Source organism: Myotis myotis, unplaced genomic scaffold (genome assembly GCF_014108235.1).
Source record: "Myotis myotis isolate mMyoMyo1 unplaced genomic scaffold, mMyoMyo1.p scaffold_m19_p_14, whole genome shotgun sequence".
In the NCBI taxonomy this organism is placed as follows: domain Eukaryota; kingdom Metazoa; phylum Chordata; class Mammalia; order Chiroptera; family Vespertilionidae; genus Myotis; species Myotis myotis.
Window position 1 is genome coordinate 44,178,523 of NW_023416318.1, and position 14,224 is coordinate 44,192,746.

At 53.1% G+C, this 14,224-nt stretch overlaps 1 protein-coding gene across 2 annotated transcripts in view; it reads left to right on the forward strand.

The window, feature by feature from the left end:
- Positions 1 to 2,904: 2,904 nt before the first annotated feature.
- The window catches only part of OTOF (otoferlin), a 72,212-nt gene continuing 60,892 nt past the window's right edge, over positions 2,905 to 14,224 (forward strand). For both annotated transcript variants that reach the window (XM_036335123.1, XM_036335122.1), the window contains exon 1: positions 2,905 to 3,119. In XM_036335123.1, the coding sequence (XP_036191016.1) occupies positions 3,041 to 3,119 (79 nt within the window). In that variant the 5' untranslated portion in view covers positions 2,905 to 3,040. The remainder of the gene's footprint in view (positions 3,120 to 14,224) is intronic.

Here is a 14,224-nt window from a genome sequence, read left to right on the forward strand (position 1 = left end):
GCAGGGTGAGGGTCTGGCCACAGCTCCTGCTGCTTGGAACTTGCACTTAGACCTGCTTCCCCAGCAACCCGGGGAGAGTCCTGGCATCAGCACGAATGGGCTGTAGTTCACACTTGTCCTTCACACTCTCATTTCATCTGTGGATGAAAGTGTTATCTTCACAGTTTGGCTCCGCGGATGGCAGCTGATGAGGCCCACGGGCGCTAATGAGCTCACAGGCCGCTCAGCAGCCAGGATCCTCAGAGGCTGTCTCTGACAGATAACAGTGGGACTGGGAGAGTCAGGGCTTCCATGAGACGCAAGAAAACTGAGGTCTGGGGAGGAGAAGGAACTGAGGGGAATGAGTGGTGGCAATCGAGGTGGGAGGAATCTTCGCCCCCCTTCGCACTGCAGTCATAACTATATTTCTAAGTTCCCTGTGCAGCCTGGGCTACAGGAAGAACACGTTTATGAAAGTTGTAAAAGAGCAGCCCTCCGGTTGGTGCGCGACACTCCAGGACGCTGTTTCTAATGACCCATCACCACCCAACCCCGGGACAAGGTCAAGTGTCCACTCCCTTCCCCGTGCTTGGCTCCTGAGCTTCCCCGCCCATGGACCCCTCACCCTGTGTCTACTTGACTGTGTTCTAGTCCAGCGGTCGCCAACCTTTCGGACCTCACGGACCACAGTGGTCCGCGGACTAAGTCCATCTAGCTCTGTGCTTGAGGCCCAGCGCTGTATCATATCCATCCCCGAATCCCCGGGGCCTGGTACCGGGAGGGGTTCAGTACATGTTGGTTGAGTAAATTTTATATTAAGAGTTACCGAAATGGGTAAGAGGGGAGTGGAAATTTTTTAAAAAGTGGGATCTGACTCACATTTCAGAAGGCTCGGCTGGCTCAGCTAAAGGATGCTATGTGTTGGCAGGGTGGAATTGGCCAGTGGAACCATTTTACAGATGTGGAAACTGAGGTTCAGCAAAGATTAAGGCCTTGCGTAGGGCTTTTCCCCAAAGATACATAGGCGCATTGGAGGCCTCATGAAACGCACCCCCTTCAAGAGAGAACCTCCGGACAGCCTGGGGAGGAGATGGGTTTTTTCCTATCCCATGGCACCACACCTTACAAAGATCACTGGATGGCCTCATGAATGGAACGTGCTAGTCAATTTAGTGTTGTTTTCTTTTAAATAAAGAGACATTAAATTTCTATATTTTTAAAATGTAGACATTCACTTGTATTTGATAAATGCACTATGTGAAGATATTCTTTGAGTCAATATGGTTAGATAAAAGTGAAAAAGGAGAGTGGGAAATGGGGAAGAAAAGAAGGAAAAGGAAATAGAACATAAATAGAAAAAGAATAATAAGGCAAAGTAGCGAGGAAGCACCTAGAAGGCGGGAAGGAGGCTCCTGGCCATCCTGCAGGTCGCTTGGGCTGTAGAATTCAAAGGGAGTCATCAATCGCTTGTTAGCATGCTGTGAAAATGCAATGCTTCCCTTTTTGAATCTTAAAATCTGTTCCGCATAAATCATCGGGCTCCCTCTCTTATCCTGCCCACATTCACTGGGCCTCCTACTATACACCAGACACCATGCCAAGCCCTGGGGATCCAGAGAGACAGTGCCCTGGGGTCTCCCAGCCCGCAGGGGGAGGTTACTGGAGCAACCCTGTGAAGGGTGAGATGGGAGGGGCAGAGACAGCACAGAGGACCCTAACGCAGCCTGGGGACGGGTGCAGGGGCAGGGGCACTTCCAGGAATGGACACGCTGAGTGAGTCCAGGTGAGGAGGGTGGGACAGGGGCATTTTGTGCAGAGCAAGCAGTAAGAGCAACGGTGCAGCTGGTTCTGCAAAGGCTGCAGGTGCGAGGATCGCAGTCCCCGGGGTCCCTTTCCCCGAGTCCCTCCTCAGGTTGCTGCTGGGAGAAAGGAGGGCCAGTTCTCCTTTGACCCTTAGAAATCCCCCCCCCCCAGCATCCTCTCGGGCCCATCTCACTCCCCACCCCAGGCCTCTTCATCCCCAGGCCCTGAGGATGGGGCTCGGTCATTGCCCTGGACCATAAGCATTGCCCTTAGGAGAGCATGAGCTTCTGAAGCCTTCATAGCCGCGAATCTGCAATCGTGCATAGCCTGGCTCCAAAGACTCCTCCATCCTCCCAGACCCAGTGATCCCAGGGCCAGGTGGTCAGGACCCAGCCTCGTGGGGGCACAGTCTCTGTGAGGACAGGTAAGGAAGTCCATTTTCTTCTTCTCTTAGGGCTCCCATTTCAGGGGACCAGCCACCAAGCACAAGTTGGATGTTGTCTGGTAGATACTGATTTTTCTGGCTGGGGAGCCCTGGGTTAGAATTTCCATGTGGCAGAATATGACCCCCTCAGAGCAGCCAGGCCTGGCCCATTAGGCCCCCTGAGCCTTGTGAGCACCAGGGACCCTGGTGGCCAACTTGACTGTGGGGAAGGGGGGGTGGCATGGATCACCCTGAAACACCAATGCAACATCCCAGCTTCCTGTGCTCACAGATCATGAAGTTCCTTCTTCCCCATGGGAGGGGGCACCCCAGCCACATGCCCACCCTTTCACATTCATGCCCACTCCCATCTGCCCACTCCTGGTGGCAGAAGAGCTCGCCTAACAGGGTAAGGCAGAGCCCCACTGAGGCGTGGGCAGGCAGCTGTGCCCCAGGAACTAGGAGAAGACACCTAGAGCTGGACAGGGCTTTATCTGGGAGCCAGCGGCTGCTGAATAATGAATTCCAACTCTGTCTGCATTCGCAGGCTGCACGCTGGGCGCACAACACACACACACACACACACACACACACACACACACACACACACACAGATGCACGCTGGGCTGACAGCTGGGAGGGGCGGGAGCTCTGTGAGTGGAGTCTCGGGAAGGAGCAGCTCTGCTCTGTTGCCTGGGTCTCTGTGGGCAGCATCGGAGGGGGCACAGAGGGTGGAGGCGGCGGCAGAGAGGAGGGAGGCGTGTGAGCCACGCTCCTGGGCTTGCTCCTTCCCAGCTGCTCCCGCCTGGCAGTGCCCAGGCTCTCCACACCGGCATGGCCCTGCTCGTCCACCTCAAGACGGTCTCGGAGCTGCGGGGCAAGGGCGACCGGATCGCCAAAGTGACTTTCCGAGGTAGGGAAGCCCCTGTCTTAGGCGGACTCCGCTCTGGGCTGGCAGGGATGGGGCAGGGCGGGAGGGTGGGTGGGAAAAGTTCGAGCAGGGTTGGGGCTAGGAGGCTTTTCACGGGCAGCCATCTGCCCCTGGCCTGACTGGCCACTCTGATCTCTTAAAAAATCATTGACCCCCGTGTTTTCCTGTCTGTATCTGTGCCTGTCTCTCCCTGCACTTGCCAGTGTGCCAGTGCCAGGTGCCATGTGCAGCCCCCTGACTGCAAGGGGTCCTGGGGAAGCAGAAGCGAGGACCCCATCCCTGGATTTAGGGGACCCGGGGCTGAGGGCCCCAGCCCTGCAGAACCTCCCCAGCCCTCTCCAGAAGGTTGGTGTCCTTGGGCATGGGGTGGGGGTGGGATTTGCAGCCTAAAAGATCCAGGGTGGCTCCTAGAAACCAGTAGCCAGTAGCTCCCTGGGGCTGGGCATGATGGGGATCCTGTTGGCTTCCTGCAGATGCATCCGTGAGCAGAAATCCCGTGAGCCCCTCTTGTCTCCCCTGTCAGTTCTCTTTCTGCCGCCTTCCCACTCATGCATCCAGTGGCCATTTATTATCATCCATGTGCTAAGGCTGGGGGCCAAGCATGACCCAGGCCCTGCCCTCAACAAGCCCACATCCAGTGGAACAGGGACCAGTGGGCAGGCAAACAGGACATGTGTGTGATACGACAAGGGTAGGGACAAGTGCAGCATGCAAGCTACAGAGGCAGCACCCTGGCCCAGGCTAGTGATCAGGGCAGGCTTCCAGGAGGAGGTGACACCTCAGCTGAAACCTCAGGGACCAACAGGAGGGAGCAAAGTGAGGGAGCGGAGGGGACAGGATGCCTGCTGGGAGAGGAGCTGAAATGTGGGAGAAGACGGGTTCCCAGGGGATAGGGGCGTCAGGGAAGAGCTATGAGAACAGAGTGAGTGTGAGCACCTGTGTCAGGAAGGAGAGGTGAGACACGGGCAGCCTTCCCCGGAGCTCTCCAGCAGCTGCCTGTGCCCACACCAGCCTCTCAGGCAGGCCAGCCCTGGGCATAGGGACAGGCAGGGGTGGAGGGTTCCCAGAGTCTCTGCTGGCAGGAGGGAGAAGAAGGTGGGCTGGCCTGCCTGCTGCTTCCCACACTAGCCCAGCGACTGCTTTCTCTGCAGCACCCCGGATTCTCTGCGTGCCACCTGCCGGCTTGGCTCGCTTTAGAACAAGCACATGTGTCCTTTCATCTGTGAAATGTGTCCCTGTGCTGGACAGCCGGCACCGTGTTGGGCCCTTTGGCTACAGGTTGCTATGTTGTTACACCTATGACAGGACCGTCCCAGGCTGCACAAACCAGTCCCGTTTACAGACTGAGAAAGCAAGGGTGTCAGTAAAGAGAGCTGCATGGTCGCAGCTCACCCCCAGCCCTGCGAGCCCCGCCTCTCCTCCTGGCCCCCTGCGGTGAGCGCCCTGTCTACCTGGTACCCACCTTTTCCACTGAGCTGTGGGGCTGGCCCTCCAGCCTCCACGGACCGCACAGGGATCAGCCTCGTTGCAGCCTGTGGACCGTGTGGAGAGATCCACTTCCAAGCTCCGTCTCTGCAGCAGGCGGCCTAGCAGGGCTCTGTGCAAGGGGGCTGGGCAGCAGGAACAGGCAGATGGCAAGCAGGCTTCCAGAAAGATTCCTTTCTAACAACCAGGGATGCCTCAGCCCATCGCCTGCTGCAACTGGCACTGTTGACAACAAGTAGAAACTCCAAGGACCAACAGTAACAATAATTCAGAGGGATCGACCCACGCTAGAATGTTCCAAGGCATCTGGCACACACAACTGCTGGTGTCAAGCAAATACAGGCTGTCCCCCCAAAAATGTATACACACTTTTTCCCTGATAGCTCAATTGATGTTCCCTTCTTTTCATATTTAATCCATTGAGTTAACAATTATTCAAAGTATGTATACATTTCTTGGGACATGCTGTATGCTACAGGGAGAAATGAGAAACGGGTGAATAGTCAGAGGCTCCACTAATCCCACGAGTGAGAGCCCTGGCTGAGCTGGGCCTGTTGGCCGTGGCCCCAGAGATCAGACGAGCCGGTTGAAATACTTGCCTTTCTGTGCTGTGCCCCCTGGACACTTAGGAGGGAGCTTATGGGGCTGTGGCGGAGAAAGCTCTGGATATGGGGCCAGGACCCGTAAGTCCTCCGTGGGCTCTGCTACTTCCTTGTCCTCCCCGGCCCTCAGTCTCCTCATCTGTAACATGGGCATGATGGTAACACCCACTGCACCAGCTGCCTCAGTGAGACAGTGGGTATGGAAGAGTTTGAGGAAAGAGCATTGAAATGACTGGTGTGTTTGTGAGGCGGCCATTCCAGTCCTCCTTGGGGCAGACTGTCCCTAAGACCCCATGTGGGCTGTATCTGCACCAGCGTTGTCCCTGACCACCCCTCCTGCCACCCCAGGTCCGTCGGCCACCCCACTCTCGAGCCACTCAGCACTCACCACCCAGCTCAGTGTCCAGCCCTTAGCTCTGACTGCCCCGGCCGCTCTTAACCTGCTCCTGCCCTCATTCATTCACTCCCTGGCTGTGCTGATATTTGTGGACAGGCCTCAAACCCTGGGAGTGAAGAAAACACAGCCTCTGTCCTGCAGGGTCAGGTAGGAGACCCCAGAAGGCCTGGACTCTGGTCTGGTCAGACACGCAGGCCACAGGGCCTTAGGGCCTCAACTTCCCATGAACAAGAGGAGACAATGGTCCCCATTTAACGCAGAGGCCCACAGCCAGAAGCAGGCTCAGGCTGTCTGAGAAGGAGCCACCTTGACCACAGATTGCTATTCAAAGGGAGGCAGTGTTAGCTTAGGGTCTGTCTTTTTTCACCTCCTAAAATAATTCAGAACGCAAGGTGGGCGGGGCTCTCGTTCCTCTGGCCCAACCTTCTGCCCGGGGTTCCACTACATCCAAACCTGAGGGCCACCTGGGCTGTCAGGGAACCGTGACCGACTGCCTGGGCCAGCCCCGCCACCTCCCTCACTCTCCATCCCTGAGCTGCCTGCCCAAACCCCGGGTTTGGGGATTCAAAGTGTGAGATGGGTGCTGCATGGAGGCTGGGTCTGATCTCCATGTAATTCACCTGAACTGGTCATTGGCACAAGGTTTTGCTTTATCAAGGCTTCCCCCTGGGCCCAGCTGATTTTTCCTTCTCTCTCTTCTCCCCATCCCACCCCACCGTGTTCCCACTACACCGAACGTCCTGCCATCCCCAACAGAGGTCTCCAGGCCTTGAGACATCCTGTTTCCTCTGCCTGGTATGGCCCCCTGACCCTCCACCTTGAGGACTCCCATAAATTGTGTTCACCCTTCAAGGCCCAGCTCGCAGGTCACCTCCTCTGTGAAGCCTTCCCCTCCCTTGCAGTCCTGTGGCATGCTCTGGCACAGACCAGCTAGGACACTTTGTGTTTGAGAAATGCCCAGCTCTGAGGGCTGCACTAACACCCCAGCACCTTCGGGACAGGTATCCGATCTTCCGGTCCTGATGAGCCTGCCGGAGCCCTGGGCCGGGTCGTTGGATTGAACACCAACCGTCTTTGAGGCATCCACTCGTTCGCGGGTTTCAGTTCTTCTGCTGTGGCTCTGGCACTCTTCGGCTCTGTTTCCCAACTGTGATCCGTTCCCCACTTTTACCCAAGGGTCATCAGGGACTGGAAGAGGCCTCAAGAGCCAAGAATCAGAGCTCTGGCCCAGATTCCCCCCATCGACCTCCCAGCTCAGGGGATCTTCCAGGGCCCCAGAGGGAGGCGGACGTCATCCTTGAGCAAACAGGAGTCCCGCTCTGGCCCACGGGCGAAGCAAAGGGCTGCACATGGCCCCGTTGATCCTCTGTGCGCTCTCTGAGCACTGCTGTGTGCAGCACAGGGCACAGGGCGCGACCTCACAGGCAGCCCAGGGACTCACCGTCTGACAGGGCAGAGGAAATGGGTGCAGACCTAGTGGAAAAACATTTCTAGGCCCAGAAGGGCCCACGCGTGCTTAGGGGTAGAGCAGACATTGCAACGCGTTCAGAGGATGGCAGCTTACTTCCTGCTACAGACACCAGGAAGGCTTCATTGAAGGGGCCGAGGAAGAGGAGGGAAGGAGGATGCACTTACGCTGGGTCGTGAATAACTGCTTGCACTCGCGGAGATGCAGAAGGAGGGGTGAGGAAGGTTGTTGTGGGAGGTGAAGCCATCTGGGTAAGGGACTGACAGGACCAGAGGCCAGAGGATGAAAATCTCAGATAAGCACGATGACTAGGAAGCCACTGGGTTTGTCTGGAGTAGAGGCTGCAGGACGTGGGTGGAGAGGAGACGAGCTAGGAAAGGAGCCTGGGGCCAGGGAGGTGACTGTGTGCTGGGAAGGGGTTGGGGGACAAGATTCTCCTAACTCTTGGCCGCAAGAACCATCTCAGATTCCAAATTAGATTTATTTTCCCCATTAACATGGGGGAGCTCTCCTTCTTGGTGCTAATGTGACCTCTGTCGGAAGGCGGCTCTGCATCCCTGGTGGAGGAGGCAGAGGTTCTCAGCACCCCCAGAGCTGAGATCCCCCTGGGATGCCCGGGCCACCTGGGAAAACGTGGGAGGGTGTGGCCTCCACTGAGGGCTGCAGAGAGAGGGGCGCTTTGGACAGCCTCTGCTGGCTGTGGACGCAGCTCCGTGCTTTGGCTGTGTCTCTGAGGGTTGTGCTCCACATCCTCCACCCTTCCCAGCACACACTAGCCCCTCACCACAGAGTGGGGCCAGAGGGTGGCGGGGGTGAGGGGAGAGGGGCCTTCTCTGCCTGAAGCCCCCATGGTGATTGTCCCTCCCCCCCCGCCCCCCCAACCCCCCCAGAGCAAGCTGATGCCGACCTGGGAAAGCAGCAGAGCTGCTGAACATTCTCCAGGCTTCTGCTTTGAGGAGACAGTGCTGTTTTGATATGGAAATGACCATATAACTGCCTTCCGCTACAAAGGCCCTTGGCAAAAATGCTGCTGGAAATGTGCTTAGAACAGAATTGCAAATAATTTCCCTGAATTGCGGAGCCACGGTTATCTTGTCCGCCTTTCCTGAGAACATAACATCTGCATTCCTCCCACCTGCTCACATCCCTGGGTCTCATCCATTTTTTCAAATTGTTACCTTTTCATAATGGAAAACCTCAGATATATACAGGAATAGAGAAAATAGTATCATGGCCCTATGTTCTCCCATACAGTCTTTAACAGCCATCAACTTCTGGCCAATCTTGTTTCATTGGTACCCCTTCCTACTCCCACACTCCTAATTATTTGGAAGCAAATCCCAAACACCATACCATTTCAACTATAAATATTCAGTACATAGTTATAAAAGAGAAAAGACTCAAAATACCCCTGCAAAAGCCACATATTATTTTACCGCTAAAGAATTAACCATATTGTTTAATACTATCAAATGTTCAATCAGTGATCAAATGTCTAATTGTCAATGTCATATGTTTCTTCCAACCCATGAAAAGCTACATTTCAATGTGTTTTATAAGTCAAGTATTGAATCATTCATTCGCTCATCCTTTTATTCGCCTTCAGTGGTTGGCAAACTGCGGCTGGCGAGCTACATGTGGCTCTTTGGCCCCTTGAGTGTGGCTCTTCCTAAGCCTTAGGAGTACCCTAATTAAGTTAATAACAGTGTACCTCCCTATATAGTTTAAGTTTAAAAAATTTGGCTCTCAAATGAAATTTCAATCATTATACTGTTGATATTTGGCTCTGTTGACTAATGAGTTTGCTGACCACTGGCTAGGCCAGTGGTTCTCAACCTTCTGACCCTTTAAATACAGTTCCTCATGTTGTGACCCAACCATAAAATTATTTTCGTTGCTACTTCATAACTGTAATGTTGCTACTGTTATGAATCGTCATGTAAATATCTGATATGCAGGATGGTCTTAGGCGACCCCTGTGAAAGGGTCGTTCGACCGCCAAAGGGGTCGCGACCCACAGGTTGAGAACCACTGACCTAGGCAGTAATACCCATTGAGGTATTACAACAGCTAAGTGCCAGGCGCTATTCTAGGCACTGGGGCGACAGCAGTAAATGAGACTGACAGGGACCCTGCCCTCGGGGGGAAGACAGTCATTGCACAAGTCACTGAGCGGGAAGAACTCTGGAAAGGGAGGAACAGGTGCAAGGCAGCATGCAGCAGGGAAGCCCATAGCCAGGAGGTCTGGGAGCCACCTGAGAGGGTGAGAAAGGTGCTTAGGAAGAGATGGCAGAGAAGCACCTGTGACTGGAGGTGAGGGCGGGTCACTTGAAGTTGGTCACCCTGGGGTCAAGCAGATGAAGCTGGCAAAGCTCACGGGCCCCAGGGAGAAGGTTTTACCATGGGGGAGGGGCTGATGTTAAAGCTGGCCCTTGAGAGAGGACAGCATTTCCTTCTTAGGGGACAAAACCCCCTAGAAGTCTCACGCCATGCAGAGAGGTTCATATCAGTACAGAGGTGAGGAGGCCTGTTTGGGGTTTAGGGAATGCTTGCTGCAGTTGGGGTGGGAATGAGGTGGGAGGAAGCCTGGGGTCCAAACATAGAGAGGGTCACACTGGAGTTTGAACTTGGCTTTGCACGTGAATGGGAGTCCCAAAGCTGTTAGCCAGAGAACAGAATGGAAAGATATGGTTTCGGAAAGAACATTCGGGAGGTCAGGAGTGCAGGCCAGAGCCCAAGGAGGAAGCTGGGCAGTGGCTCAGGCAGAGAGCTGTGCCTCGGTGGGCAAGGCTGTGGGTTTGGAGAGAAGGGGTGACGTGGGTTCAGAAAGGGGATAGCAGCTCTGGGGTTGGAAGTGAGTGAGAGGACAGGATGTGGGCGCTCTGAATTTTGTACCAGGTTACTTGGGTGGTCAGTAAGGCCACCGATGGAGCCAGGAGCATGACAAGTGAGTTTTATCCTGAGGAATGCCAGGCGAGTTTACAAGAATAACACAATACAAGAAAAAACACACACCAATAGACACGGATAAGGTATTTGACAAAACCCAACACCCATTCATGATAAGAGCTCTCAGAAAATTAAGAACAGAGAACTTCCTCAGTCTTACAAAAGAAACTACAAAAACATCCAAATAATAACATACTTAATCCTGAAATATTGAACATTAGGATCATGAGCAAGGCAGGTTGTCCACTCTCACTACTTCTGCTTAACTTTGTACCAGCATTCCAGCCACAAGGCACGAGGAAAAAACCCAGATTGGAAAGCAAGGACTAAAATGGCTTCTTTTCACACACACACACACACACACTAATGGCTTATTAGAAAATTCTAAGGATTCTACATAAAAGTTACCATAGTTCATGAGTGGATTTAGCAAGGTTTTAGAATCTAAGCTTAATATACAAAAACTATATTTCTATAGAAACCAACCAGTTGGAAAACAGAAATTACAAAGCAATTACTTTTATAATAGCATAGAAAGCGGCAGACATTTAGAAATAAATTTTACTAAAGACATGAAAGGCCTTCACACTAAAAGAAAAAAATGCTGAGAGAAATAAAAGAAACCCAAATACATAGAACACATACGATATTGATGGATTGGAAGACTCAGCACATTCAAATGTCAGATCTGCGCACATTGATCTACAGGCTGAACACCATCCCAACAAAAGTCACATCAGGCTATTTTGTAGAAATTAAAAATTATTTTAAAATTTATATGGACACCCAAAGAATTTAGGAGAGCCAAAGCAATTTGAAAATGAAGAAGAAAGTTGGAGGAGTCACACTCTTTGACTTGACAAAAAAACTATATCTTGAGTGTATAGTGAATATGCATTTATCGAAATTCATCGGATTGTGCACTTAAGAGCAGTGAACATAAATTTTATCTAGCTGAAAAAAGAGCTAGTCACACCTAAAATAACTAAAACTTGAAAAATATTATGTAAGATGAGGAAAAGGATTGTTCCTGATTATATACTGCTAAAAATACTCTACAAAAAGTGATTTATAATAGAGGAGACCATTTTTATATTTAAAACATAGGTGACTATCTAAAGGACTCATTAGTAGAATCAGGTGATGAACAACGCGCCAGGTGCATGAGCACTTGCATCTCCTCCGCTTATAGATGAGGTAACGAAGGCAAAGCCAGGCTAACTTCTCCCAGGGCTCATGGCCAGCACGTGGCAGAGCTGGGGTTTGAACTCAGGCAGGCTGGCCATTGAGCCTTCCCAGGACCCAAAGGCCCCCGGTGTTTGTAAGGGATGCTTTCCTCGGGCTCTCACAGAAGCAGCCTCTTGCTGGTCCTCACTGTGGTTCCAGGATGCAGGCTGGTCCAGGATAACTGTCTCAGTTTACAGACGATGACCCTGGGGGGTTGCATAGTCAGCCCCGCTCCCTGCTTCCTTCCGCCCTGAGCTGCGGCACCGGGCCCCAAACCTGCCTAGGCCCTGGCTCTTTTTCGGCACACAGGGATGCCGGGGCCCTGCTTCCTGGCGCTGGTGGGAGTAGCTGGCGAGTGAAATCACAGCAGGGCCACCACCCCTGAGTGGCTGGAGGAGCAGAGGCAGCCGACTGGGGGACGTTACCACACTGCAGCTAGGAATGGGGCTCTTGATGAAGGACTCTCCATTTAGCCGGTGCTGACAATGAGGTTTTGCTGATTTTAAATAACAAAAGGGAATAGCAGTGACAAGTCTGAGTGACAGGCAGGGTGCTTCACTCTCTATCTAGCTCACACTGGGGAGAGAGTAATGGCGCTGATAGAGGCCACAGCGCCAGGTCCTGCGTAGAACCACAATGTCCCTGGAGCTCGTCCTCAGAACCTTCCCCTTTAGATGCACCACAACCTGTGCTCTCTCAGCACCCGGGCCCCCCAGCCCCAGCGTCTTCTTTCTGTGGACCCTGAGGGGAGACCCTTCTCGTTTTACCTCCGCCATCAGAACTCACCTGTCCTGTGTCCCACTCCGCTGCCCCGAGCCCATTCTCTGCTCCACACTTCCAAACTGTGCTCACACTGTGCTCTCCACCCGGATGTCCCTTCTCTCTCCCTCCTCCCAATCTCTCTGCAGAGCTGATCCTTCCCGTGTAAAGCCCCTGCCTCTCCAACACCTTCTTGATCCGGAGGTGGAGGCCAGCTCTCCTTTTCCTGTGCTGTCACTTTATTTACACCATTTGCATGCCAAGCACCACATGTTGCCTCAGATAGTAAGTAGCCTTTTATATGTCTGACCTATCCCCTTTCTGGATTGTAATAGGCTCGTTCAGGCAGCATCCCATTCCAACTCATTGTGCAGCCCGCCCCACCCTCCTCCAGGGCCCATGGCTGTGCTGACACAGCAGGAGTAGGCGGGAATGAATGAATGAATGAACGTGCATAGGCGAATAGCCCAGTCCCTACACGCCTGCCTTTGCTCCAGGTCCGGCTCTAGCAAGGTGAACTGTCTGCAAGAGGGAGCTAGCTGTGTGGTGCAGACGGGATGTTTTGTCCCCTTCAGTCACGCCCCACGAAAGGCTGGTCTTCCACCCTTCACAGTAGACAAGAGCTGAGCTCACCTGCTTCTCGGAGGGGCCGCAGTCCAGGTGTTTGAAAATGGCCAGTGGCGTACAAGTAACGTCTGTTGCACGTTGGACTCCTGAGCCCCTCCATTTGGACTCACAGCTGTGAGCACAGTGTCCGCTGCCCAAATTCATGCATTGACTCAGGAGCTTATTTCAAACTGAGCGGCTCAGCTACCCCACAAGCAGCTGCCTCTGCAGGAAGGAGGACGCTGTTTAATTTCCCATCTAATGGCCTCACTCTGCCCACGAAAGCCTCCCCGCCGCGGAGAGCAGGCGATTTTCTTTCTCTCAAGCCTTGTTCCCAATCTTCTCTGTGGCAAGAAAGGTAATTGGATATTGGGATTTTAAAGCATTTTGTCTCAATGCCATTTAAAATGGAGCTGAATTTCAACAGGATGGTGTGGAGTGCAGTGGATGATGCTAAGTGGAAGTGCACTTGAAAAGAAAGGTGGGGTTAGCAATCCCCACTGATAACTGGGGGGGAAGGGCAGAGGTCCCCCTGGCTCTGTCCCAGTGACTAGAAAGGACCCCTGGAATGATCCCCGCCACTGTTTATACAAACCCCCTCAAAGGCGGCTTTCCACAAATGCCCCCCGCATCCTGTTTTCTTAATAAATTGGCCTTTCCGCTGTTTCTGTATGATTGGTTTGATTTGTTTCAGCAAATCCTTTCTTTAAAAAAAAATATCTAGAGGTAAAATTTAACTCAGTCTGTTTGACAATATTCACCACATTTAAAATCTCCAGGGCTTGCGGCAATGAGGTTTTATTGCGTTCTGAAACAGCCCTCGTGCGTTAAGTTCTGCAATGGCCAATTTTACTGCGTTCCGCATCCTCTCTCACAGGCTATTGGAAACACGCGAGCAGGGCAGGCCTTAGTGCTGGAACCCTGGCTCCTTCTCGGACGGCCCCCCGCCCCCAACCCAAGAAAATGAGTTGCTTCGTTTTCACTCCGGGAGATGCTTGAGCTGAGCCACATCCAAAGCTCATTATGACCTCCTAGAATCTAGGATGAGAGGCCTTTGGTTATCAGAGGGCAGGTCCTGGGGGAACCCCCAGTGCACAGAGGTGCTCCCCTGATTCTCAGTGTACATTGCCTGTTATCCGTGGGGAAAATTAACCCACCCACGCTCAGGCATCGCGTCTCCTGCTTCCCTCTTCTCCCCCGGCTGCCTGGCGGTGTGTCGTTGAGGTTTTTCTTTTTCGGTGTTTTGTTTTGTCCCCGGCTAGTGCTAAAGAGGCTTTCTTTCCCATCTGTCTACTTCACTTCTATTTCCTGTGCCTGTAGCTTCTGCTTTATAGCCTCTTCCTCGTTAGCTCAGATGCAGCCCCTCCCCACACGTCTAACCAGCCTCGTGCCTTCTTGAACTGAGGGTCCCCGTTTGTAAAATGCAGCTAACGGCCAGCGAGGCTGCTGAGGTCAGGCAGACCCTGTGGAAACTGCCCCCCCAGGAGAGAGCCGTACAGAAGTGAGGTCCCACCGTTGATAACAAGTGCTCCCCAATGTTGTCATGACGACTTGCAGGTCCAGAGGTCCAACCCCAAGCTTCTGGTGCAGGGAG